This window comes from Tyto alba, unplaced genomic scaffold (assembly GCF_018691265.1).
Source record: "Tyto alba isolate M040663 unplaced genomic scaffold, T.alba_DEE_v4.0 Super-Scaffold_8, whole genome shotgun sequence".
Classification (NCBI taxonomy): Eukaryota; Metazoa; Chordata; class Aves; order Strigiformes; family Tytonidae; genus Tyto; species Tyto alba.
Window position 1 is genome coordinate 3,746,270 of NW_024881329.1, and position 25,944 is coordinate 3,772,213.

Below are 25,944 nucleotides of genomic sequence, written 5' to 3' on the forward strand. Positions count from 1 at the left end.
ACCTGTGGCCAGCTCCGAGGAGCTCCAAGGATCTGGGAGGTGGTGAACCAGCCTCAACCCTTCCACATTTCGTATGCAAACTAGGCATTGCCTTTTTCATTTTTCCTCCAAATGTCTTCTAATGTAATTAGAAGATCGGTCTTTCAAACGCCTTTTGGCTGGGAAGGGAAAAAGCATCCTATAATTAATTTATAAGATGATCTCAGAGCCATGTAATTGCTCTACACCGGCTGGATGGAGGGGGAGCTTCCCGGGGGACCATGTCTCAGTATTCCCAGAGAAGCCAGACAGAAATAAAGGGAGAGCTGATGCTGGAGGTGAAGGACTGAGATGTGGAGTGGAACCAAGAAAGGGAAGACGAGAAGGAGGATTTCAGTCTGCTGGGGTTTCTGGCCCCAGAGGGATGCTGCAAGTGCTGGAGCTGGTGTGGGAAGGAAGGGAGAGGATGGGGGGAGAAATCCGGGTGGTGCCACTCGCGACACTGTTGTTCTCACTCTCCAGGCTCATGGTGGGGCCTCTCAATTAAACCTTTACTGGAAGGATGTGCAGAAGAGCTTTCACATTGCTATCAGTGCTGGGGTTTTTTTATCTGCCATGATTTTCTATTGTTTTCTTGTCTTTGAGCTTGATTTTGGTGAAAATGTTGGCTTTGTTATGCTGTTTGGGGGAAGTTGTTGGAGGAGGGTCTAGTCCTAGTGAGGAGCAACCTGAAATGCCCTGGTAACCTCACCTCCTCCCCTTCCAATTCCTGCTGTACCTGCAGGGTTAAACCACCCAGCCCAGCCAGGCTCGGGCTTGCTGGTGCTGTGTTTTGCTCTGTGACACCTCGCCCTGCGTGCTCTTCCCCATCTTCTCCACTTGTACCCCCCTTGTCACATCAGCATTTGATCAGACTCTCATCTCCTTTAGGGTCTTCTGTTATCCCATTTCAGCTCCTGGCAAGGCAGCGAGTGATCTCACCGCCTATATGGCCAGGCAGCTGCCAGAAAAATAAAAAAGGAGAGACTGGACATACATAATTTAAAGTTTTTCGTAAGAGCCGTAACAGGGTTTTCCCCGGAGCCTGAAACAAGGCAGCCCCAAAAAAGTGGTAAAATGCCAACGGCAGTGTTGTTCCTGGAGCAAAGCCCCCGGGCAGGGCATCGTCCGGCCACGAGCAGGGAAACACAGCAGGCAGCAGGCAGACAAGAACCAGCAAAAGGCAGTTTATTGGCATGTTCACATTCATTTCCAGGATTTGAAGTATCACATTTTCCTTTCTTGCTGCATATGGAGGAGTTTGGGGCTTTTTTTTTTTTTTTTTTTTCTCTAAACCATACTTTTTAAGCAAAAGGTTTTTTTGGTGAAGCAGAATTGGTAGCAGCAATGCTCTTCTTCCTCTCCTTAAACTTGAATTTGGTAAACTTTCATGAAAGATTTAATATTTTTAAAGTGGTTTCAGCTATAACATACTGTTAAAACACTCATAGAAAAAAAAATCAGAAACTAAAATAAGCTGAAGTCAGTTGGGTAATTTTCCCCCGCTACAGAACTTCATGTTGGAAGAGGGACAGTTTCATGGAAAAACTTGTAAGGGCAGTAATTTTTGACTGGTGCTTATTCATCATCTTTTGCCATTCAAAAACTAGGCTGTGGATTCATATTTGATGAGCCCATTTGGCCTTCAAATGCTTTACAGGCACTTTCTTCTTCCTTTTTAAAATTTCTGTTTAATGTGAACAAGATCCTTTGGTCCAGCTGTCACAACAGGCAAGTGCTGTTTACATCGGGTTTTTTTTTTTTGGACCAGATTTTTTCAAATAAAGAGACAGCGTGTGTAACTTCCAGCTCTGCAAGCGTAGGGAAGAAGACAAAAGTCGAGCTACCTCCTGCGTTGTTGCCGTTATTGTTTAGACACTTCAGGGTCAGTTGCTGGCCTTGATTATATTTCTGTCATCCTTTTGTCTAACTAGGATGGCGCTGATTTAAGGAAGGCGGCTTGGCCGTCCAGCTGCCACCTTGCTAACAGAGTAAAGCCCAGCTCCTTTTCCAGAGCAGCTTGATCTCCATCCTGGTTACTCGCTTCCTTAGGGACTATTCAGGGGGGTTTTCCCCTCTTTGAAACCGATAGCTGAGTTTTAAATGCAGGGGTTTGAATCCTATGAATAAGGAGAGGCTATTCTCTGGCATAGTCCTGCTACAGAAGAGGAGCAAACTGTAAATAAAATGTTTTTCTCTCCCTTTTTTTTTTTGGTTTTCCTCAAGGGGAATTTAGTCAGAATAGGTTAACCATCCTGCAGGAAGCCAGGTGAACCTCTTCAAACGGCCACAGTGTAATTAGAGGGCTCCTGATGAGGAATCACATTATTATCCATCTAGTTTCTTTTAAGTAAGCAGCATTATGAGAGAAGCTGATGTTTAGCTCTAACTTTAACTAAACTTGCTCAAACAAGCGTATTAAATACATCCTGACAGTGTTTTCAAATGGACATTTTTCTCCCCATGTTGTAACTGATGATATTTTTCCTCTTTATCCTCAGGGATTTTTCTGTTTTGCTCTGGCTTTCTGTGGATTGATCCCAGCTGCCTGCTGGAGATACACGCACAGCACGGAGGTAAGCGTCGGCTGCTAGGAAATACCACCAGCATCTCGTCAGATGGAGATGTTTTTTGTAGCAACTATTTCTCCCGTAAAAGGGACATCTGGTGGTAATTAAGCCATCCATGCCGAGGTCTATCAGATGCATGCTCTGTCGCACCCGTCCTTTGCAAGAACAGGGCTGCTTCATCAGCTGCCTCTGCAATGGGCCCATCTGAAGGGAGAAGCCATGGAAACCCCCATGCGGGGCAAACGCTTTGTCCCGAAGGCAAAACAAAATGCAAGTCTCGTTTTAAGGAGCTTTGGGATCTTTTTGCAGGGGATGTTTTGCTTCGTTTTGTTTTAAATGAGATGCTTGACTTTTGAAAAGTCATTTCCAGCCAGCTCTAATTCCTGCTAAGGTCGATTGGGAGCCTCTGTTCAAAGGGGGTGGCAGGTTGTGACTGTCCTGGTTGTCTCTGGCGATGGCCAGGATAAACACCCAGGAGGTGCGTTTATTAACTGCCAGCGGTGGTACTGTAAAAACACCAGTGTGAAAAATGGTGTTTTGAGTCGCTGGCACGCTGGACCAGAAAAAGATGATTGTATGAGGTCGAATTTGCAAGAAAGCTGGGGTTTGAATTGTTTACTTCAGAGCTTGCTGGTGCTGTGGTAGGTGGATGGTGCTGGGGAAGTCGAGCCGAGGCGTGGGCGCTGCTATGGGACAGTCCTGCCCGTTGTAGTGGGTGCCCCTGGGGACAGGGTAGCAAGCTGCTGGGGAAAGCAGAAATTGAACTTAATATTTAGTAGCCTAAAGAACTTTAGACTTTTTTTTTAACTCTTTCCTCATCTGATATAATTTGCTTTTTGTATATTTATTCATCTTCCCATTCAGAGGAGTTTGTTGTTGCTTGGTCTTAATTCCTTTTCCTGCATCTCTGCACTCAGAAGAAAAAAAAATAAAATTAAGGGACAAAATGAGTGCAAAAAAATCATGACTTCTTTTTTCTGAAAGTAGAACACTGATATTTTAGGCAAGCATCCAAAGTATCTAGCAGTGATTCAGATAAGTGTTTGGGACTTTGATAGACGTTTCATGCAGTGGGTTGGTCCCTGTCTCTGCTTTGTCCCTGCAAAGTTCTGGCCAGCAATGAGGATATGAGTGACATGAAACGTCATCCCGGTGGATTAGGGTCATGTTGATGCTGCCAGCACATCTCTTTAGGGCTACAGATGTTGGGGGGGGATTGAAGACCAGTGTGTCAGAAGTCTGGCCATGAGATTTCATTGTGTGCTGGAGGAGCACAACTCCATCAAAACTGCAGAGACTCAGTTCCATGCCAGGACTGTGGCAATCGCGCTTCTCGGGGACAAGAAGCCTTGTCCCATAATGGTTCAGTGTCCTGTGCAAAAATCAAAATCTAGTCCTTCCAGAAGCAGAAGTCTAAAGAGCAAAGGCAAGGTTAGGGTGAGGGGTAAGGTCCTGCTTCTCTAGAAAGTTTGTCCAGAGCTGACCAGTGGCCACAGTAGTTGAAAGTCCTTTGAAATACGCAGACAGCTACGCCGGCTCAGACCAAAGGCACCTCCTCTGAGACAGGCACACTCGCTGTTGGCCAAGGTAGGAGCATAAAAACCCAGCGAGCACAAAGCACTTGCTTTTTCAGATGCCAACAGCGTGTGGCTCAGGTGCCTGCTGGTGGCACCTGCTGGTGCCTTTGCCTCTAATGTTCTCAGTGGATTTTTCCTCTGTGAATTTGTCCGGCTGCTTTGGAAAGGTTAGAGTGAGTGCTGATGGCACAGCAGCACCTTTTATCTCTGCATTTACCTGGCTGAAGTGGATCCAATCAGAGCTGAGGCATCCATGAAAAAGAGTCTTTCCGCAACCTCTGTATATATTTTCCCTGGTTTCAGGCAAAGCTATCAAAATTTATTACATTCACACTAACAGTTTAAGATGGAAATTATCTTGTTTTCACGACCGACACAGAAGGGAGGCCTTGAGCACACTTTCCTCCTCCTTCTGCAGAAGTTTATAGAGATTGAAACAAAAGCTGTGTTAGTAAAGGAGAAGTGGCACCAGAACGTGTGTCTGGTTGGTCTTGTGAATTTGCGTTATCCAGACAGACTATTTAGTTATACTTTTTAATCCACAAACATGGAGTAGGGTGTAAAAAGGCTGCAAGAAAAAGTTGTATATTGGGTTAATATAGGGATGTGCCATTCAAAGAACTGTTCTGCTGAACACATTTAAAGGAGAATTACTTTCTCTATATATCTCTTAATCACTACATCTGGTTTTACTTTGATTTATTTTCCTGTTATTTTACTTTGAGTGCCCTGCCCATAATTGCACCCATGTGTTATGGTTAGCTTTAGCAGTTGGTTCAGTTTCTTTAAGCAAAACAGCTTCCACTAGGCAAAATGAGGGGTTTTTGTAAAACGTTTACCTTCTGGGCAAAGAAACCAGCAGTGTTTCTGACAACGGAAAAATTAAAATGCCATTAGAAATTGGCTAGGGTTTCTCTACTTCCTAAAATGCAAAGAGAAACGGGGAATATAGATGAGGAAAGATTTAATTAGGAGTGTCACTTACAAAACATATGGAAATGTGGTTTCACTTGAAAGGCAACCTGTCTTAGCTGAGAGAACAATGCAGATGTGCGAGAGAGAGAAATACAGCGGTGACTGCCCCTCCGAGACAGAAACACAGGTAGTGCAGCGGTACAGAAAACTGAACGGAGCAGGGGGGAGGCTCCTGGAGTCTCATTATAGAGCCATTTGTTTCTCTGACTTTCTCAAGGTAAAGAGCAAAATTAAAGCTCCCCAGCCTACTGCGTGTCAGTACTGTCAGCAATAGTTAATTGCAGTAACACGAGGGAAAAAAAATCAAACTCAGCCAAATTGATGGGTGTCTTGTAAGCCTGATGGGATGCACACAGCTATCAAGAAAGGAAGAGAATTTGGGGATGTAAAACTGAATATGGATGAATATGTCCATTACACGTGCCTGCATCAATACCTCTGAAGAACTGAGGGGCTACTGCCCCCATGTTCATGGCTAAAACAAAAATTTGCATTTTTCCCATGCAAAATACGTTGTCTTTCCAGTGAAAAGCCAGACAGCAAATCAGCCTGTTCAGTCTGGAGATGCCAGCTGGGAGCTGGCGTTGGTAGGTCCCGTCCTCCCCCTCCCCACGGGTGAGGTGTCACAAGCCAGGAGCTGGGATGTCCCCCCTGCTCCAAACCACAGCAGATGCTCTCAGTTGTTTACTCTTCTTGATCAAAAAAAAAAAAAAAGGGGGGAAAAAAAAAAAACACAGAACAAACAAAAAACCCCACCACTTAAATTTCCTTCACAAAGCAGACCCCTCATACAGAAAATCATCTGAGATGGAGAAGTCCAATATTGAGCTGAAAGATTGTTTTGATGGTTATTTTCAAGAGGCAATAGATAAAAATGTTGTTTGAACATGATGAAAGCAAGATGCTCTTTTTGCCTTTGTGACTCTTTCAGAGCCCTGTTTACAGTACTTCTTACAGAGAAGCTACAGAGGACAGGGAAAAAAGAAGAGTTATTGGTAAATATTTTATATTCTCAGACCTGGGTGCTGTAAACAAAATGTGGATCTTTTAATTTCCCATTCTTTTCTGGTTTTGTGACCTTCCATAGCTCCTGAACTAATTCTTTCAGACAGACGCCACGTGTTTTAATTTCAAGTTACCTGCAGTCCAGATAGATTTGGTGTCACCACAGTCTTTATGCTTAAAATAACATATACCAGACATGCAGAAATCATGATTCTGAGATTTATCGTGCTTTATCCTAAAAGATTGATCTCTCTGTGCAGCATCGTAATTATTCCTGCTCTGTTGCCTCATCCATGTGGCCAGTGACTGGGTTCTGTGAGGTCCAGATCTCCTTTGTACTGTCTTCTCAGGCTGCTTTGCATCCATCTGTCTGCGTTAAAGTACTTTTAACAAGGAACTAATAACCTACCCATTCCCAAAGCATGTTTGTCTGGTAGGCTCTGCAAAGAAAACGGTGCACAAAATGGGAGAGAACAAATAAGTCAGAGTGATATCCCAAATCTTCTACCTATTTTGCCAGCATGCGTAACGCAATGCAGCCTTTCTGTTAGGGTCTACCCCCAGTTTACAAAGAAACACTTTTCCTCTCAGCCAGTGGCACCAAGAGAAGCAGTGCTGCTGTCACTTGGAGAGGTGTCAGGACTTCTCTGGGCAGGTTGGCTGCTTGGAGGAAAATCTGAAATGAAAGTATTTGTAATCGGGAGGTTGTTGACGTACCCTGTGAAAATCTAGTGTGCTTTTCTGCCTGGCCCAGATCCCTTGAGAGAGTCGATCCCTTTTCACGCCTGACCTAGCACAGACAAGGGTCTCCGCAAGGGTGAGGAGCACGTTTGGTCGCCCTCTTTATGGGCCATCTGGCCAAAATGTGGTCTCGGTGGGAGATGGAGGTCTTGGTAGGAAGGTGTCACAAACCTGTCTGAGGAACGACAGCGGCGGTGCAGTCAAAGCCAACGAGACCGACGTCCAAGGGAGGGGCAAGGAGGGTGACCTCTCTGTGAGCACCTTTGGTGGGAACCGTGGAAATGATGAGGGTTTTGGATGGTTTTTAGCCAATTTAGGAGGTCCTGGTTCCCGAAGCCAAAGAGCTGAATCTTCTTTTCCGAAGTTATTTTTATGGCAGCTCCTTTCCCACAAACTGCTGCCTGTTTAGGTGAGGTCTCTTAGTCATTCCCAGCTGCGACCTGGGATGTGGAGAAGGATTTAGGAGAGGCTTATGCCACATTTGGCACAGCTGGTGGGGAAGGCTGCTGCTTCCTCTTCCTCCCCAGTTTCCCTTCTCTCCCCACCCACTAGCTTTAAAAGCCCGCCTGCAGAGCCTGGAGGAAAGGGGTAGCCTTGCAGCTGTGGTGTACAAGAGCTTTTGGTACCCTTACTAACCAACACAAAAATAGGTTTGAGGGTTTCGCCCTGGGCCCTGCTGCGAAAGAGGCTGGAGGAGTTTCAGTATCACATCATCTTCTGCTGTTCCCTTTCTCTGCAGCAGATTAGAAGATCCTTCCAGCAGCCGCCCATGACGGCCCCGGCGGTCAGGATGGCAGGGTGAATTGGTGAAAATAAAATCGCTGCAACGTGAAAGGAGTTTTGCAACAGAACGAGCTTTTTAATTACAGAGATTAATTCACAGGCAAATGTTAGCTTAAAACCTGTTAAATTCTGATTTCCCAACTCAGGAAAATTTTGAATTGGTACAAATAGTTGCCCATACACTGGGCATAAAGGCCCGATTCCCCATGTCCTTTGGATGAAGAGGTCACTTGGATTTGCACTGGCTGCAATGATATGGCAATCTCTTAATTATCAAATGGTCTCTCAGGTTGCTGGGTGATTTCAAAAGGAGGTTTCACCAGTGGCTTTTGGCTCCCACGTGCAGAAAGGCATTAGCCTCTGCGTTGCACTGCTTATACTTGGAGGACAAACGTGAGGATTTTAACTTTTTATGAGTGGGGAACACAAGCTGCCCATACACACTCTGGTGCTCCTGCAGCCTTGCTCTGCTTGAAACTTTTGTCCAAGGAACCTGCTTGCTCTCCTGCTGGGAAGAGGAACCGGAGTCATTTATGCTTTGTTAGCCAGCAAGGCAGTATCTTTTGAGTTGATGATTTTCTAACAGAGCCTGGGATGGAAATCTGCAATTAAGAGTCGCAGCTGTTAAATAACAACACTGCCACACTTGGGGCAGGTCTTGAAAAGAGCAGCTTCCCCTCTCCCTTCCCTACATGTCTCCTCCTGCCTGCGGGTGTTCCTCCCAGCCAGCACCTTTGCAAAGGAGGAGCAGCACTGCCGGGGTCTGCGGGAGGCAAACCCTGCTTTTGCGTGCGCAGAGCCGGGCGGCACGTGCATCTCCCGTTTCTGCAAGTAGGCAAGGACTGACCCAGCGTGTCCCAGGTAATTTCTGAAGTGGGATCGTACGAGTCCTTCCAGAGGTTTTTCCAGGGTATGTTTGTATCTGTCACTGCTGCCGCTGATGCGTGCTGGGGCAAACTCTTACAGGGTCGGGTCCGTCTCACCTGAAGGCAATGCTTAAATGCAGGTCTAAGTGCTAGAGATTTTAATGGGGCTTAAAAGCCAGCTGAAGGTGTTCAGGGGCTTTCTGAAACCAGACCCAAAAGGTACAGATAGTTTTCTTTCGGTTGTTAACTCAGTAGGGCTGGATGAGGATTGTAGCGACTCACATGAGTCTTTCAAGAGCATTTTCAAAAAGCTATTTGGCTATGGAAACACTGTGAATAACCTGATGTCATCCTTGCTCTCGCTGTTATTCTGCCAGGCACAGTCACTTTAAGGTAAGCACTGAGCTTCTCCCAGTCTCTGAAGCCCATGGGGAAAAAAAAAAAAAAAAAAAAAAAAAAAAAAAGGGGGGGAAAACCGCTCCCCCTTCCTTAGTGTTTTTAAATATTGTGACTCTTTCCTAGTGTTTATGTTCCCATCCCACAATAACGGCCCACTCCCCCCAGCGAGACACTGCTCTCCTTTGTCTGAGGCGCTACACAGGCATTCACACTCAGAGGCTTTAGAATTTATCGCTGCCCTGACGCTGAACCCGCACGGCCCCATTCCTGCCGTTTTCTGTGGCAGAGTGTTAACCGGAGCTCCCGTCTCCGGCAGCATCGGCCGCGGTACCTGAGGCCGCTCAGATGGTCGTCGTCACTGTGGCACATCCAACCTTCACCACCGCCAGCTCAGAGGTGACAGTGCTGCCCTGGGGCTAGCTCTGTCACTGATACAACCTTTTTTTAAGCTAAGACTGTTTTCAGTGTTTTTCAATGCTTTCTGTTGGGAAACAGTCTTTCCTAGCCCTGGTTTCAAGTGCTACAGGCAGGAGAGCGGGGATGACTGTGATAATTTGACCATGATGTTGGGAGGTTCATAAATTGCTGGGTTGTGTGTCTTGAATGTTGGGAGCACCAAGGGTCAGAGTGGGCCCTCAGCCCTCGGCAGCCTGTTGGTTTTGCAGTTTTGTTATAAAATGGACTGAAATACTTGAAGTTTGTTTTAAAAAAAAAAAAACAACCAAAGAAAAAGCCAACTCAAAAAAAAAAAAAAACCAAACAAAAAACAACCCAAAAAACCAAGAGGGCCTTGATACACTGAGGCTGGTGTCACTCAAAAGGGGTGCAGCCCTAGATCTGGAGGATTTAGGGAAAATAACTTGATGTTGATTATAACTGCCTGCCTGGGTTTTCTGCGCTTGCCTATAAATCTGGTGTTCTGCCCCCGTGGCGCAGCGATGCTCCAGCCTGCACCCGAGCAGCACAGGGGCGGCCTCGGGGCTTCACGGCTCGGTTGAGCATGGGGCTCTGATGTCCCCCTGCCCACTGGCTGGGCGGGATGTATGGCACCCATACGGCTAGACTTTTGCTGTTGTTTTGGGACATGGAGATGGGAAATGAGGAGGAGGTGAGCTATTTAACAGCTCAGCACCTTCTTCTGTTTTAAATGTTTTGTGTGGGGACCTGAAGGAAGCACTGGGATTGAAGAGAAACAGCTTTGTAAGGCTTTGCTTTTCCTGAATTTTTTTGCTCCACAATGGTTTTTGCTTTCTCCCCCCTTCTGCGTATTCCCTCAGCAATAGGCCAAAAGATGGTCAGAGTTTTCCTGATCCTCTTGAGATACCAGAAAGTGGGAGGAAGTGCATATATATATATATTTTCAGAGAGAGAGAGAGATAAAATCTGTATCTGTGTTTAAATATTGGAAAGAAAAGGTGAAAACCATTGAGCTAAAAGCCTCATCTGGATCTTCTCGCATCAGTGGCCTCCTGTGACCACTGGCAACTGGGGGGAGCAGCACCTTCTTACCTTATGCAGTTTTCCATGGGGGGGCCTCAAAGGCCACTCTGGTTTGCAGCACTGGCCAGATTTCTGCCACTGGGATCAACTGGCTTGAGGAATGCTGGAGAGGAGGGGAGCTGACATGCTCTGAAGGAAACGAGAAGCTGCAGCATGCTGTAACGACTGTGTTAGGTACAGCAGTGATGGCCTGGGCAAGCATGGGGCGAGGGAGAGCCCGTCTCCCCACATGCTCGATCCACGCAATGGAGTTGCTCTGCAACCTGGTTGAAGCACCCAGAGCAGTTTTCCCTTCTCTGTTTCATTTCAGTTGTGTCATTGCTTTATCTGAGCCCAAGCAGCTGCGTCTGCCCCCCGCTTCCCTTTCTGACATGCTGTGAACACGTGCGTTTCTGCACACCGGGGAGGAAAGGGAAGATGGAGATAGCAAAATGCAGAAGTGTTTTTCTTACTGGAGCAAGGAAGGATTTGGAGTGATTTAACCACTTTATTCCAGTTGCACACTTTAACTGACTAACTTGTAGTTTCCAGGTAGGTGAGGGAGCCTGAGGTAGCCGCCGCTGAAGGGGTATTTCTGAGTGATGCTGGTGAGTGCATCCCTCTTGGCAATGCTGAGAGAACATGAAGTGCCGAGGTTGCAGTTTTTCCTGAGGCTGCCATGCATGTGCTCAGTTTGGTACCTGGAAGGCACAAAGAGCCACAGGAGAGGAAGATCCTCCTCCTGCTTGCCATGCTTCTCTTCCCGTTCTGCCACGTCAGGAGTGTTGCCTAGGCACAGGCATTCACTGTCAGCAGGAGAACGATTCAGTGACACCTCTGGCTTGCACAGGGGTTGGGAACCAAAGGCTGACCTCCTTGTCTGATCTTTCTGTTCCAAATCCAGTTACTGGTTGTGCTGGTTTTGGCTGGGATGGAGTTAATTTTCTTCACAGTAGCTAGTATGGGGCTGTGGTTGGGATTTGTGCTGGAAACAGTGGTGAGAACACCGGGATGGTCTCGTTGCTGCTGAGCCGGCTCACACAGAGCCGAGGCCTTTCCTGCTCCTCACCCCACCCCAGCAGCGAGTGTTTGGGGGGCACGAGGAGCTGGGGGGGCACGGCGGGGACACCCCAGGCCGTACGGTGCCGTGCTCAGGGTCCAGGGCTGGGGGAGGAAGGAGGAAGGGGGGGACGTTCGCAGCGACGGCGTTTGTCTGCCCCAGTCACCGTTAGGCGTGCTGGAGCCCGGCTGGGCTGGGGAGGGCTGAGCCTGCCTGCCACGGCGAGAGGGGAAGGGATCCCTTCTGCTGCTTTGCTTGCGTGCACGGCTTTTGCTTTACCTATCGAGCTGTCTTAATCTCAACCCATGAGTTTTCTCATTTTCACCCTTCCGATTCTCTCCCCTATCTCACTGGGGGGAGTGAGCGAGCGGCTGCGTGGGGCTGAGCTGCCGGCTGGGGTTGAACCATGACACAGGTGAAAATTATCCTTGATAAACAACCTAAGTCAAAAATGTCAATTTTCTTCTTGAAAGAGGTAAGACTGAAATTTGCTTTAGATTCTAATAGCCGAGGGCAAGAATGCTAATGGCTTAGAGTAAATGCCTTCCTGCAATCATAAATCCTGCTTCTTGGGGGATAAAGCATTTAGAGGATGATAAACAATCTCAAAATTCCTTCTTTCTTTTACTTTAAGTGAAAAATGCTACTTTATTGAGTCAGCTGGAGTCAGCCGCATAAATCTCAGTGGTGATTTTCCATTTGTTGTATCCAGCAACCCATCAATATCATCCCTAAATGAATGTTTCATTGAGGAATGCAGACAGAAATGGGAGGCAGCAATTATTTGACTAATTTAAAACTGGAACATTTCACCCAGTTTCTTCCAGGAAAAGAATTGCTGTAAGGTGTGACCTCCATATCACTTAACCTGGAGATTTTTCTTAAGCCAAAGCCCAGCTGATGCTTCATCTTCAGCTCTTGGTGGTTTTTTTTTTTTTTCTGACAAGCATTGCAGGCACAGTCTCCTTCCAAGGAAGAGCTTCATCCAGAAATACTTCTCTGTCAGTGAGTCACAGAATGTCACTAGGAACAGGAAAATCCACTTGACCGTAGTGATGCTTATATATGGGGGAGTGCAAGACCTTTCAAAAAGAAGCCCAGACTTCTTTTCTCCAGCTGTATCGGTCCATTACACGCTAACTACCATCCAGGTTAAGGGATGGGGCACAGCTGTGGTTTACTTAAAGAATGTTATTAACAGTATCAATAAAACCACTCAAACCCAAAAGGCATCCTGTTGCTTAAGTGTGAGAGAAAGCACCCTGATTTTGTTGGGTTTTTTTGTTTGTTTGTTTGTTTTTGTTTTTTTTCTCTCCAACACCTGGTGTAAGAAGCAGAAAAAGAAAATTATTTTGAGGCAATGGACTGTTGCCTGTTAGTGGAGTGTGTGATGGGAACCTGTTGAGGATGGCAACTGAGTACAAAGCAGTCCTGCAGTCTAGCTCTTCACTGTGTAATGTCCCAGATCAAAGGAACATACAGGGATGAGCTTGTGTCTGCTGGCTAAAATAATGATGCAAATAAGGATAGGTCATGAAACCACCTGGTGACTGTCTCATGCTTTCAGGTTTTATTTTTTACATCATTGGGCATGCATGAGTTAGCGTGACATTTTGGGCTGCATAGATGCTGCCACGCATGGCCGGTGCTTCAGAGCTCGGCTGCAGCTCCGAGTACAAACATAACGCCATCCCAGGCAGAAAAGTTGTGAAGATGGTGGTTCATCACTGCAATCTTTTGCTCTGGTACATCTCCCCTTATGAAGCCAGACCTCTCGTATGCTCTGTGGTACGTTCTCCTGCACAGAAGGAAACAGCCAGTGATAAATAATGGAGATTTAGTACTTTATGCCTACCTCTGAAATATTTAAATGAGAAAGTTCTCTGCAGTAATCTGTGAAAACAGACCGCCGCATTGTATGAGGACAGCAATTTTCCCCTCCAAAATCAAATGATCCTAGCAAAAATCAGAAAGATGATGTGGAGGAGCTATAGTCAATTCACTGTTTAAAAAATGGTTCTGTAGTTTTATATTCCCTTACTAGGATCTGAATAACATATTCAGATAATAGCTGGATATAATTGCTAGATAGAAATGCTGAGAATGACTAATCAGCAAATTGTACTCTTAGGCTTGCCCAGACACACATTCTAAAAGGAAATTATTGCTATAAAACATTTTCCATTTAATCCCTTTTGCTTTCAGTTCTTGGAGGCTGCTTGACAAAATGAAAGGAAAAAAAAAAAAAACTACAACAATTAGTAAATAACTGAAAAGCAAGCTCAGAAACAGGGTGCAATTGAAGTCTTGAGTAGTCATTACGTACCTGGAGATTACCCTCATCATCATCACCATCACTGTAGTCTGTAGCTGGCTGCAAAACGGTAACTGCTTGTTATTTCTTCCCTCGTTGTTTCCAACAGTTGGAAAAATCTTCTGCCATAGCTTTATTACAGGCATCTTGTTCCCTCAATTCTTTCCGACCCACTTGCACCCTTCAAACAGCCTTAGTCTCAGCGTTCAGTGTCACTGCATGGTGCCTAAAATGCTGAGGAAGATGCAAAGGTGCACCGCTGCATCAGGCGGGACCTCTCCCGATCTAATCGATCCCGTCACCATGTCAAGCAGCCGGAGGAGCTCCCCAGCCTGGAAGCTGCTGCCGCCTGCTACGGGCAGCGGCCGGCAGCTGTCAACATCTGGCAGCTCCCCTGCCCTCCGCCCAGGCTGCTCAGTGCACCACCACCGGGGAAGCTGCTGAGGAGGACATCAGCCTCAGCTGGGCCCTGAGCTTTGTTCATCAGCACAAAACACTAATAAGCATTAACTTTTCTGCATAGTGAATAGGTTCTGGTGGTGTGATCAGAGCTTGCTTCGCTGTAGGGAGCCTGTGATCGTCTTTGCAGATGAAACATCACTGGACAAAGTCTCATCTTACCTTGTTTTAAGATGAATATTGTTGTAAAGTAATAATCTCTTGGGTTAAGAAGCTGGCTGCTCTGTTCTTCCTTCCTTCCTCAGCAACACGAGGTCAAAAGATTATTCTTTTTTCATTATTCTTAACCCAATTCTTCAGTGGAAATGGACGCTCTTTGTATTGAATCCATTTATATAATTGCTGCTGCTGGAAAGCTATTTCATGGCCCACAAGAAGTTAGGAAAGCTTGGGTGTTTTCCTTTTTATTGGGGTTTAGGATTTGCTCAGGGGAAGGATGGTGCACAAGTCTGCTGGAGACCTTGTCTTACTGCTGTGCCCATCCCGCTCGATGTACTCTGATACACCGGAGTGACAAAATGAGCATCCTCCCTCCTCACCCGTGTGGGACAGCTCAGCATCGCGCACCTTGCTACGGAGGGTTTTTTCATAGGCTCAGAATATCTGTGCCCCGTCCGTCATCGGACCTCCCTCATTAAAGCTGGGTTTCTCCTGCCTCACCTGATTGCTCCGTGACGGGTGATGGAGCGTCCCGGGGCGATGGCAGCTCTGCTGTGGATAAACACAGAGAAACCCCCAAGCCCCTCCACTTCTGTGCCATGTTGATAGCTGTGAGAAGGCTTCAGATGTGAGCCTTTAAACTCTATTCCTGGCAGCACAGAGCCAAGTTGGATACAAGTAATCTTCTAAAACCTCCCTCCCTGGTTATCAGCCTCCGTTTAGTTGCTTGCACTTTGGACAGCCGGGCAGGGTAGAGCAATAAGACAGTAATGGCTGTAATCGCCTCAGATAACCCTGAGCAGATGGCATTGGGGTTTTCTTCCTCTAGAGTAATTTCCAAGCAGAGCCCCTGAAGACTGAGCTGAAAAGCCTCGCTGAGAGATGGCTCTGTTCCCAGAGTGCCCGTCCCTCCCCGCACAGCCACCCACTCCATCCATCTCACCCATCGATTTTCACCCCCCAAAAGCCACGCGCTGCCTGCAGGCCCACTCGGATGGATGTTGCTGAGGCAGTGAGGGAAAACAAAAGGAAGAAATAAGGTTTTGACTCCCAACACTGAAGGCAATTGTCATATTTTTTCCTTCAAAACCCGAGCAGGAGTTGGCTGGGATCTGTCAAGCTGTGAGTTCTCACACACTTGGTAAATATTTAGGGTCTGATTCACCACTGAATCACTCTGTTATTTTTTTGGCTCTCCTCAGAAGGAAGTGCTCTGTCACTGGGATAACACCAGCCCTCTAAGCTCCTCTCACCTTTGTATTTTAGCATTTCATGCTCATGTGGGCCTGTCCTCCTGGTCCCCCGTCAGGATGGGGAGATGGTGTCACCCCTGCCTGGCAGAGGGACTTGGAGACACGCTGGTCCCGGGGCACCTAAGTTCCCCTCTGACACCAAATCCAAAACTGGTCAAAAGCCCCAGCCATCAGCTGGTGAGCCTCCGGTGTGACATCGAAGGGTCCGCGCGGAGCAGGAGGCGGTACGTGCAGTATTGCAGCCTCTCCCCTGGCACTCGCCATGTCGTAGGTGCCCCTTGGTGCGGGGTGGGTCCTACACCAGCTCCTGCTGCTGCGTGGTGTCGTTCAACAGCTGCTCTGCTTCTGCGTGTCTTGCTATACCTGGGAGAGCTTCTGGGGAGGTGCGAGAGGAGCATATTTCCCTCCAGAGATGACTGCAGTCGGTGTTTTGCACGTACAGATCTCTTCTTTCCTTGCAGGTGGAAGACAGCATGATGGATGTGTACGATTTTGTGTATGAGGAGGTGAGGAGGAACGCCTCTAGCTTCAGGAGGCACGAGCTGACTGCCATCCACGAAGCAGTAAGTTATCTTTCAGCCTTAACAGAAAACCTTGCCCTGGGGTATCTCCCTGACCGTTTTGGAAGGCTGGGGCTGACGCCTTTGCTCTGCCTCATGGATGTTGCAATGCCATTTTCCCTCAGGAACCGAGTCCTCCAGCCTCCTGTGAATTCTGCTCCTCCCCTCCTACTCTTCCTTTCCCAGGTTTGACCACCAGATTATCAACAGGAGGAAAAGGCCACCTGCCTGAGCACCGCTCTGGTGCGATATCTTCAAAGCTTCCATGCTGTAGCTGATATATATTCTGTCTCAGCAGGCCCCCTGCTCTGCTCCCTATCCGTGGTACAAGAATGTGGATATAATCCTCTCTGGTGTCCCCGGTCAGGTGGGGAGAGGGAGGAAATTCCACATTGTCCAGCAGAAGTATTTGGACTTAGTTATTTCTGTTTACCCTTGAGCCTATGGCTGAGGAGTACCGGAGGCTACGTGACCTCTTGCAACGCTGGAGACTGCTAGGAAGCACCCCAAAACCACCAGCCGGGATGCTGCTGGTGCAGGGGACTTCTCTGTAGCTCCGTAGGTGAGCAAGGGTGGTTACCCAGAGCACAGGGAAGACTCTCGCCCTCAAAGCCACAGGAGATGAGTGAGGATGTCCCCTGTGGTGAGAAACTCCCGAGTCCCAGCTGAGTAAAGGAGATGCCATCTCCTCTCACAGCAGGGCCTGTTTGGGTAGTGATTTCGTGGCACAGAGCAGGGCTGGATGAGAACGTCCGCTCTGCTCCCTTGTTTCCAGACACCTCCCGTGCAACACCCTTTATCCTTACGTGTTTTCTTAAATCATCGTAGCAAGTACCTTCTGAAGCTGCTTTCATCCATGCTTCTCAAAGCACAGAAACAGGCAAATATATCTCCTTGCAGCGATGGTGGTGGCCCTCAGAGCCATGGCCAGGCGCGGTGGTGCTTGCTGTGCCGGGCTGTGGAGCAGCACACCCAGAGTCCCGCTTGGCAAGGAGAACCAGGCGCAATACCCAGCTTCATCTGTTGCTTATTTTAGCCACTTGAGAAACAGTCCTTCTACTCCTTTTACTCCTTTTTTTTTTTTTTTTTTTTTTTTTCTCCTTCTGCTGTTGCTCCAAGCTGGCCAGTTCACCCTGGCTATAGCTTCACAGCAGGTGTTGCTGGGGACAGCCCCCCCCCCAGCCCATAACAAGCGCTGGAAACATGAGTCTGTGCCTCCCTGGGTTTTCCAGAGCAGCCACTGTGACCACGCAGGAAGGGTTTGGCCCCAGCCCCAGCCCCAGGCAGCGCTCTTGGAGGAGCACAGGCAAGTTTGGGGCCAGATCCATCCCCCTCCTTCGAATTTAACCTCCATTGCTGCAGCTGCCGACCGCATACCGATGTGCTTCGCCCCTCGCAGCCCTGGTTGCAGAGCCCTGCCTGGGGCAGCAGGGGGGAAAGGTGGCCCATCTCCAGCAGACCTTTCCCTCTCTTCCAGTTCCTGTGCTGCGGGAAGCACTCTCCGTTTGGGGACACGGCCAACGTGGAGGGCAGGACGTGCCCATCTGACCAGGTGGACCACGCGGGACAGGTAAGGGAAAGGTTCCTTCTACCCCACAGTGGGGCTGTGCCGCTACTCACTGACTGTTAAAACCTCACTGGTGTTTAAGTGTTAATGAGAATTGTGGCTTTTTCACAGTTTGGGGTTGCTGCGGGTTGGGTTTTTTTTTGCTTCAATAAGGAGGAGTCTGACCTGCTGGAGGTGCCTTGATGGATCAGCAGGTCTCAGACCTACAGACGCGGTTTCCTTCACGGCTCTAGAAAACCTTCAAAATGCTTGTGTTTGCAGCCTGTCGCTTCCCGCCAGCTTCCTCCTGAGTGTGCAGAGTGTGAGATATCATGGGCATGTACCTAAGCTCAAAAAAGCTGTTGGACTTTTCTACGTGACACTAGTTTCTGAGGCTTAAAAGGTGTCCCGCTAACAGCAAATGTGGAATTTGCTGTGATTCCTTTTCCCCAGGGCTTTAAATGGGTATTAAAATGAGAAACTCAAGAAGAAGGGTGAGGATGCCCAGCAGTAGCTTCATCAAGCACACTTTATTCCTCCTCTTTTCAGTATCTCAGAGAAGTTGATAGATGCCCACCAGTATTAGACCACCTTTGCGCTGCAGCCACAACTTAGTCTTCTTACTCTCTGAGCAAATCTATTGTATGATTATTTTTATTCCACTGGAGTAGCCAAATCAGCTGAGGTAGCTACAGCCTCCAGCATCAATACGTATGTTGTCCCTAGGAAAAACAAAACCATGTTGCTACAGCCATACAAAAACATTGTTGTTAGGGGAAGATGTCAGGCGCTAACAGGATGCCGTGATGCGCAGGCAGGCGTCAGCCCGTGGGGCAACGTTTCAAAGCACTGCCCCCGGGAACGTCACATCTCCAAGCAGGGTTGAACTGGGCTCAGAGAGCAGGAAGGGAGAGCAGAGCAAAACCGGGCACCGTAGGGGTGACTCTGTTCCCCCCTGCCCTGCTAGTGGTTTGCGTTTCCTCCAGTTGTGAGCTGGGGGAGATGGATGAGAGGGTGCATTTTGCAACCTGGAGAACCACAGGGTTTCGTAGCTGCACTACATCCACTCCTGGCTTTGAGCGCTCTTGCCTCACTCTGCAAATCACTTCATCAAGGGCATGCTCTTGCATTTTTGAAATGGCTCTCTTGGCTAACACCTCCTGGATTTCCATGGGGCCGCTGGCATGCTTAAGGCTAATGTATATTAATGTTTGCAACACCTTGCAAAATTGAGCTGTTCATTAGTACCTTCAGGGAACGCGTTTAGCGTTATGTGCTTTGCTTTTCCATCTTCATTTCCCTCTTTCCATTTTCCAGCGGGTGGAAAGAAAAAAGCCTTTGCGTGACCACACTTACCCGTGCACACACACATCCCCGCAGTCTGAAATGCATCGTACCAAGAAAATTGCAGGCCTGTTGTGGTAATAGAAAATATACTGCAGGTGTTTGTCTTCCCAAGCTGCAGCAAGCAGCAGAAAAAACTGAGAGTTGCCCACGGAGCAGGCCAGCTGTGCAATGCTGCGTCCTGCCCTTGTCTCCGTTTCTATTTGGGGTCATGGCAGCGCTGTTGGGGGGATGAAGCCCCCCACCAAGCTGCTGCTGTGCTGCAAGGGGTGTCTCTCTCCCCGCAGGACTGCCTGCGAGAGATCCAGGACTTCCTGAAGAAGCACATGAACTTTGTCTCCACGATCCTGGCTGTCACCATCGGCTTCATGGTAGCAATGTCCGCTCCTTTGCATTTTGGCCCTGAAAGAAAGGCTGCAATGGGGGAGGTGTATCCTAAATTAGCCCCCCAGAAACGAGGATTTCAGATTATTTTGGAGACTGGCAGCAGAGAAACAAGGGGTGGTGGACTCCACCATGGAAATTAAGAAAGGGCCAGGACCTGTCTTGGCCAGGCTGATGGCTGGAGGGGCTTTCCTGCAGAAACAGGCTCGCTGCACAGATTTTGTGTCCAAGCTAGGCATGGCAGCTGGGAGCGGGGAGCAGCGGGAGAGGGCTGCAACAGCATTTGCATTTCATCTGCCCAGGCTTGCCTGCGTGTCTTCTCCTGCAAGAGAGGCCGTGTAGCCTGGCACAGAGCTTGCAGATCAGCTGGGGAGCCAACAGCAATCGTGGAAAAGGAGACGCAGTAAAAGTTGTGTGTTTTAGGCAACTCGCTGCCTCTTCTTGCCCAGCGCTTGCTGGTTGCCTCCCAGCTCAGCCTGGGAAGTTGCTTGGTGTGGCTGGAGCTGGATGGGCTTGAAAGCTTCTGAGCACCAGCGATGGAGCTGGAGAGTTGTGCAGGAAGGGAAGGTCTCATCCTATTAATGACCACTAACGAACCCGGTAAGGTGCGTCTCGGGCAGTGGGTGGGTGAAGCATGGGCTTGTAAGGCACAGGCTGAAAAGGAGAGGAGCGGAGCCTGTTGCCTGGGAAGGATCTTGCAGAGGAGGGCTAGGATCATCTTTGGAGGATGACTTGGGTAGAAAGGGTCCGTACGGAATTTGTGAGTCTTATTTGGGGGAGGACAAAAGTAAAAATGAAACGTTCCGAGAAGAGTGTGTCCTTCAGCAGTGAGGGGGGTGTTTGGTGGCTGCAGGGGGACGGTCCCTTCAGAGCTGGAGAACACCCCCAATAAAAACATCCCTGCTTCTATGCCCACCCACTGCTTGGCAGAGGTGTACAACTGTCATTACCATTACACGTGGGCCCTGCATGTGTGCTGAAGCGTGCCGGGAAAGCGTGCATGCCAGGAGACTCATTTCCTCACCACAAAGGGAGGTTTGGGCTGCTGTGATATCTCCGTGCTGCTCCCCAGCTGGGGCGACCTTTCCCGACTAAATGTGTATTTCTGAGATTGTTTTACTACTTGTGTCCGCCTCGGCACAATTATGGGTTAGAAGAGTCATCTCCATCTAAACAAAACCCAGAGGAACAAACACTTTTGTATTTTATATTGCTAGTAGTAAATTAAGAAGACCATCAGGCATTGCTATGGCACTATAAATGTAAAGTCCGGTGTGAATCATTGGTGTCACTTTCTAATTTTTCTCAGGTATAGGAAGAATTTCACTGCAGCTATATTCAGACAAAAGCGGGAGCATTTTTATTATCTATATCTTTTTTCACAGCTTGATGCTATAGCCAGATAAGGCAGCTGTCTTTGAAGTGTGTGTGAGAGGATGTCTCGCTGCTCGGTTCACTATTGTGATGGCAGGATGCAAAGGAAGCGCGTGATGCGGGCTATAGCTGCTCTGATGTCACTGTCCCTCAGCCAACAATGCACACGTGTCCCCAGGATCAAGCTGCAAGCAAAGGCGCTTGCAACATTAAGGCAGATTTTTAGGAAAGAGCATGTTGTTGCAGCCCTCGTTATCCTTCCCACAGCAGCTTTGCCTTTGATATGTTGCCTGTGTAAATCCTGGTGTGTGATACACCAGGCAGAATATCACAATGCAGAGGAAGTCTGCTGTCCTCCATTTTCACAGCTGTGCACATGCATGGGGCGGGGTTTGGGTATTGTTAGGGCTTTTTGTTTTGTTGGGGTTTTTCACTCCAAACAATACACATGGTTTGGGGTTTTTTCTACCTATATTATTTTTACAAAAGGCTATTACCAGAGAGGTATGTTTGTTTGCATAAGGGTATGTTTTTGTGGCAGGAATTTGAAATCTGAATTTTCTGGTTTCGTCTCATTTCTTGGTATTTTTAGGACCAGGTTTGAGCTGTGCTGTGTTTTGGTTCCAATCCGAGGCTTTAACCGTGTGTTGGGGAGGATTTTGTCCCTTGTTGGGATTAGCGTTCACCATTTTACTGAAAAACAGCTCTCTTAAGAAAAATGTGACAACCTGATACATAAATTCAGAAGTGCCAAGTGGACTAACAGGCAACCCTTAACGATCGCTTATCTGCACAGATGGAGCATCATAATCAGCTCAGAGTTTAATTGTTTGTCTTGTTTCTTTTCTTTTAGGTTTACGGGATGATCCTGACCTCATTCCTCTGGTTCTCCATCCACTTCAGCAGCAACCTGGACCGGAAAGGCAAATACATCCTGCGAGAAAAGTAGGAACCCACTGCCCGGGCACCCCTACCAGGGGGAGGCAGCTCTTGGCGCAGGAAGGTGTCTCAAGTCGCCCACAGAACCCCCCGGGGAGGGGTTGCGTGGGGGCAGGCGGTGGGACGCGTGCCTCGGGTTTCCCCTTTCCTGCCCTACGAGCTGCCGTGCATCCCCCAGCGGGTCGGAGAGGACGATGCTCCGCGGAGGAGCTGCCCCCGCGCCTTCACCGAAAACGGACGAGGACCGAGACGCGCACGGGGGCTCGGACGCGCGGATCGCCTCGCCGGGGGCCGTATGGGCTGTGGCTCCAAGGCAGGCCACAGACAGCCCCTTAGGACACAAATGGGGAGACGAGCCCAGCAAAAATCACAGCATGAAACCAAACTTCTCTTGCGCCGGCGTCTGAGCAGCTCCCTGTGGCCCCCAAAGTTTCTAGGAAGATGGCTTTGGATCACAGCCCAGGACCGATCTGGTGCTATCAGCAAATACACGGACACAAAGTGTGTCATTGCTGATGGGAAATGTGCTCTCCTAGCCCAGACACTCATAGTGGTTGACTTTGGGCACGTTTCGGATCATGCTCAGGTACGTAGGCATCCAATGGCCACTGACTGGTTTGCCCCTGTTTTCAAATACTGCCAGATTTACAGAGCATTTGGTAGAGATCAGGAAAAAAAAAAAACAACAAAACAGAAAGCATGAGCTTTGAAACAAATGACCAGCATAAAGACATATCCCTGTTATTCCTCCTTGCTAATGCAATACACCATTATTTTTTAATTCTTAAGATTTAGTCAACCTCTTAGAGCTTGATGCCACACTGATTTCACAGGTGCTTGTTCAACTTCCAGCCTCAGCCCCGTGTTTATCGAGCTTCACTAACCCACCAGGCTGCTGTGCAATACAAAATGACTTTGTTATTACACATAGACGCGGGACTGAAGATTAAATCTGTAAGAGAACAGGACTGATCTCCAGACAGGTCAGACAATACAATGTCCAACTCCACATCCTCTTTTCATCACCTTGTCAACAATGAACAGAAATTTAAAAAGCCTCAATCAGCTGAAGAACTCAGCTCCTAGTCTAGCTCAAACGATGGATCCCTGGCGTGCTTTGCCCTCATTGCAAGGAGACAGAGCTGCTTCTGAGCTGAAACTCATTATTGCAATAGATTTAGCACCTGCTGGAAAACCTGCTGGAAGCTATGTGGCTATGTGAAATGTCTGTTGAACCTGCAGCAGCCTTCGCCCTTCTCCTCCATTTTAGCCATGAAAACCAGTGAGTAGCAATTGTTTATTATTTAGATAAGCGTGGAAACCCCCATGCAGGAGTTCAGGACAGGTCCTGGCCCTCACGCAGGGGCTGCTGCACGTACCAGAGGAGCACTACAGCCTACAGCACCTGGTTAGCATTTTAGCATGGCTGCAAACACCTTGCATTGGAAAGAATTGCATTGAGGGGGTGGGAAAGGGCTATCACTCCTCAGCCCACTCCCCTTGGAACCAGCAGAGCTTCACCACTGACTTCACTCGAGGCAGGATCAAGTTCAAACTGCTCCAGAGTATTACCCAAGCGACCTCCTGGCAGCCACCAACACGCCTCAGTCTAGCAGGGGTTTAGGGGTGATGTGCACTTGCCGATGTACCTGCTTTCTATCAGTGGGGAAAGTTTCACTTACACGTATATGTGTATTCTTAACTGTATCGCTCTCTGGAGAGAGACGATCTCCCCTGTGAGCTCCAGCTGCTATTGTCCAGGCTGCTGCTATTGTTATTCCTCAGGCCAGCTGGCAGCTCATGTGACTCATGGTTGCTTCAATAAAAATGAATTTCTTGCAAAAGGCTGTCATTCCTTCCCTTTCTGCCGTGCATGAGGCTGCCTGCATTGCTCAGGATTGCGTCATGGAGAGCCCTCAGTAATTCTTTCAGTGCTGGGAAGAGATATTCCCCGGGCAGCTGGCACTGCCCCAGCAGCGTGCCTTAGCACTCAAGAGGGAGAGGATGGCAATGGTTCTTCGGAGGAAAAGGAGCCGCTCATCAGCCTCATCCTACCCTTGAGCAGCTGCTGGGGCAGCAGGCATGTACCTCGCATGGAGTCACGCAAGCAGGGGCAGGAGAACAGCTTAAGGAGACATTTAAGCAATAAAGTATCTATATGAAAGGAATCTGTACGGTTTCACTTTTTTAAACGCTAGGTAGTCGGGTCTTACCCACTGCTCGGTGTTGGCGGGACAACTGATGATGTTCTGCCACACCAAAAAACAAGGGAGATTGAGCAAACCGGTGGCGTGTGTCTTATCAGTGTGGGTTACCTGCTGAAGCCTCAGCAACTCTAACGTCAAGCAGAAAAGATCTCTGGCAAAGCTTCACCACCAAGACTACTAAAGCTTTAGGTGCTCCTCCTTGCCAGGTCAATTTTTGATGTAAAGGGATGCTTAGGGACAGGAGTAGCATATATATGATAAAGAAACCTGACGGGCTGTCGCATCCCTGTCCCCTGGATCCTGCTTCCCTTGAATCGCTTGTGATCCCCAAAACTTCATCGGAAGTAGCGGGCGCCTTTCCAGCACCGGCCGTGTAGCTGTGCGTGTGTGTAGCTGCTGTTTTCACACCTCCGTAACGATTCCTGTGGTGGTGGCAGCAAGGATGAGAACACGACCTGCACCAAACCATCTCACAGGGGGATAACGTGTCTGGAGAGTCGTCGTTACTTCTCCCCAGTAAGCAGCAGCCTGGAAGCATGCAATTTCTTGTCCCTTTCCTTCCTCTGATAGTCAACCGTGGGGTTTAGGAAGATTTTTTTGGTACAAAATACTCCAACGAACTAGAAAAAACCCAAACCCCTTGTTCTGTATGTATGCACCGGCCATCTTGTCACCTTTATTGCCACTTCACCCGCGGCTGGAGTTCCCCTGCAAGGAGCAGCATCTCTAACGAGCGGGTGGGAGAGCAGTGCTCGGCCGGACACGCTCTCCCACCACAGCTCCCGCCGCCCTGCGATGGCATCCCGCCGTCGCTTCCAGCAGCAGGAAAGCAGAGGCCTTCAGCTCCTTGGTTTTCAGAAACCTGTTCCAGAAAAGGGCAGCGTTACCCTTTTGTTCACAGCCGTAGAAACAGCAGCGCCCAGGGATGGCTGGAGGGAAGCTGGGGGGCAGGAGGGTGTTGAGGGGTTGTTTTTTTTTTTTCCGTACCTGTGCCAACAAAAATCCCTGTCCTGCACTCAATGTGCTCGTACCTACTAGTCCTTAATTTGCTGCTTCCTACAGACAAATTACAGCTCTTATTCTACCAGACCACAACCCCAGGAACCTATTTGTAAGCACTGCTGAGATTTACCCGATGCTGAGAAGAGCAGGAGAGAGATTTTGTTGGGCTAAGCACATGGAGTTGAGCAGTGGGGATGCGAAGCCAGCGGCCAGGCTGAGAGACGCCTGCAGAGCCAGTGAGCCTTCCCAGGGCTCGCACAAGTGGATACTGGTTGTTACAAGCATGTCAACACTCAAGCTCTGATAGGAAGCAAATCCCTATTTATGTAGGCATATGTAGAAGAAGAAGAAGAAGAAAAAAAAAAAAAAAAAAGAAGAGAGACTAAAGGTGCAAATTTATATATTTCATTGTGAATTGACTCACATTAATTGTCAATTAAGCTCCAGCAATTTTCAATTAGTTCCACTAAGGTTACCTGAGCAATTGCAGTTTGGCATCTCTGTGGGTATACATTAGCTTGTGCTCATGAGTTACCCTTTTCCTTTTATTTTAGACAAACACCCAGCTCTATCTGAGGACCCGGGAAGAGGGAGCAACCCAAGGCCAGACCCACGGGGCAGAGGGGCATCAGCAAGAAGCCTTTTGTGCTGCTCTCCATCCTTTGCTGCCCACGCACGGCTCAGGTCCTGCTCTGACAGCATGAGCATTAATTTCCCCCCGGGGCTTCACGCAGGGCTCACCGTGTGCCCATGGGTGGCCTGACCACAGCTTGCTAATGAGCCAGGGGAGCTTTCCAGCAGCAGACGCTGCTTTTTCAATGTACTGCTCATGCAGAATCGCAGGTGAGCGGGGCACGGCTTTGCACAGCGGCTGAGGATGCTCAGGGCTTCTGCAAATCAGGTTTTTCAGTACCCAGAAAAAAACCCGCG

General features: G+C 48.4%; 1 protein-coding gene and 2 long non-coding RNA genes across 3 annotated transcripts in view; 1 reads left to right on the top strand and 2 right to left on the bottom strand.

Moving 5' to 3' along the window:
- Positions 1-23,858, top strand: part of TSPAN32 (tetraspanin 32) — a 32,356-nt gene extending 8,498 nt beyond the window's left edge. The window contains exons 4-8 of the mRNA XM_032984969.2: positions 2,520-2,594; positions 16,120-16,221; positions 17,696-17,788; positions 19,396-19,479; positions 21,720-23,858. Coding sequence (XP_032840860.2) covers positions 2,520-2,594; positions 16,120-16,221; positions 17,696-17,788; positions 19,396-19,479; positions 21,720-21,815 — 450 coding nt within the window. The 3' untranslated portion in view covers positions 21,816-23,858. The remainder of the gene's footprint in view (positions 1-2,519; positions 2,595-16,119; positions 16,222-17,695; positions 17,789-19,395; positions 19,480-21,719) is intronic.
- LOC116959653 lies at positions 6,130-7,313 on the bottom strand. The gene is made up of 2 exons (XR_006164682.1): positions 7,058-7,313; positions 6,130-6,585 (listed from the first exon to the last, which is right to left on the bottom strand). It is a non-coding gene; the product is annotated as an uncharacterized LOC116959653 (long non-coding RNA).
- Positions 13,021-14,194, bottom strand: LOC116959652. The gene is made up of 2 exons (XR_004405995.2): positions 13,800-14,194; positions 13,021-13,271 (listed from the first exon to the last, which is right to left on the bottom strand). It is a non-coding gene; the product is annotated as an uncharacterized LOC116959652 (long non-coding RNA).
- Positions 23,859-25,944: the final 2,086 nt, after the last annotated feature.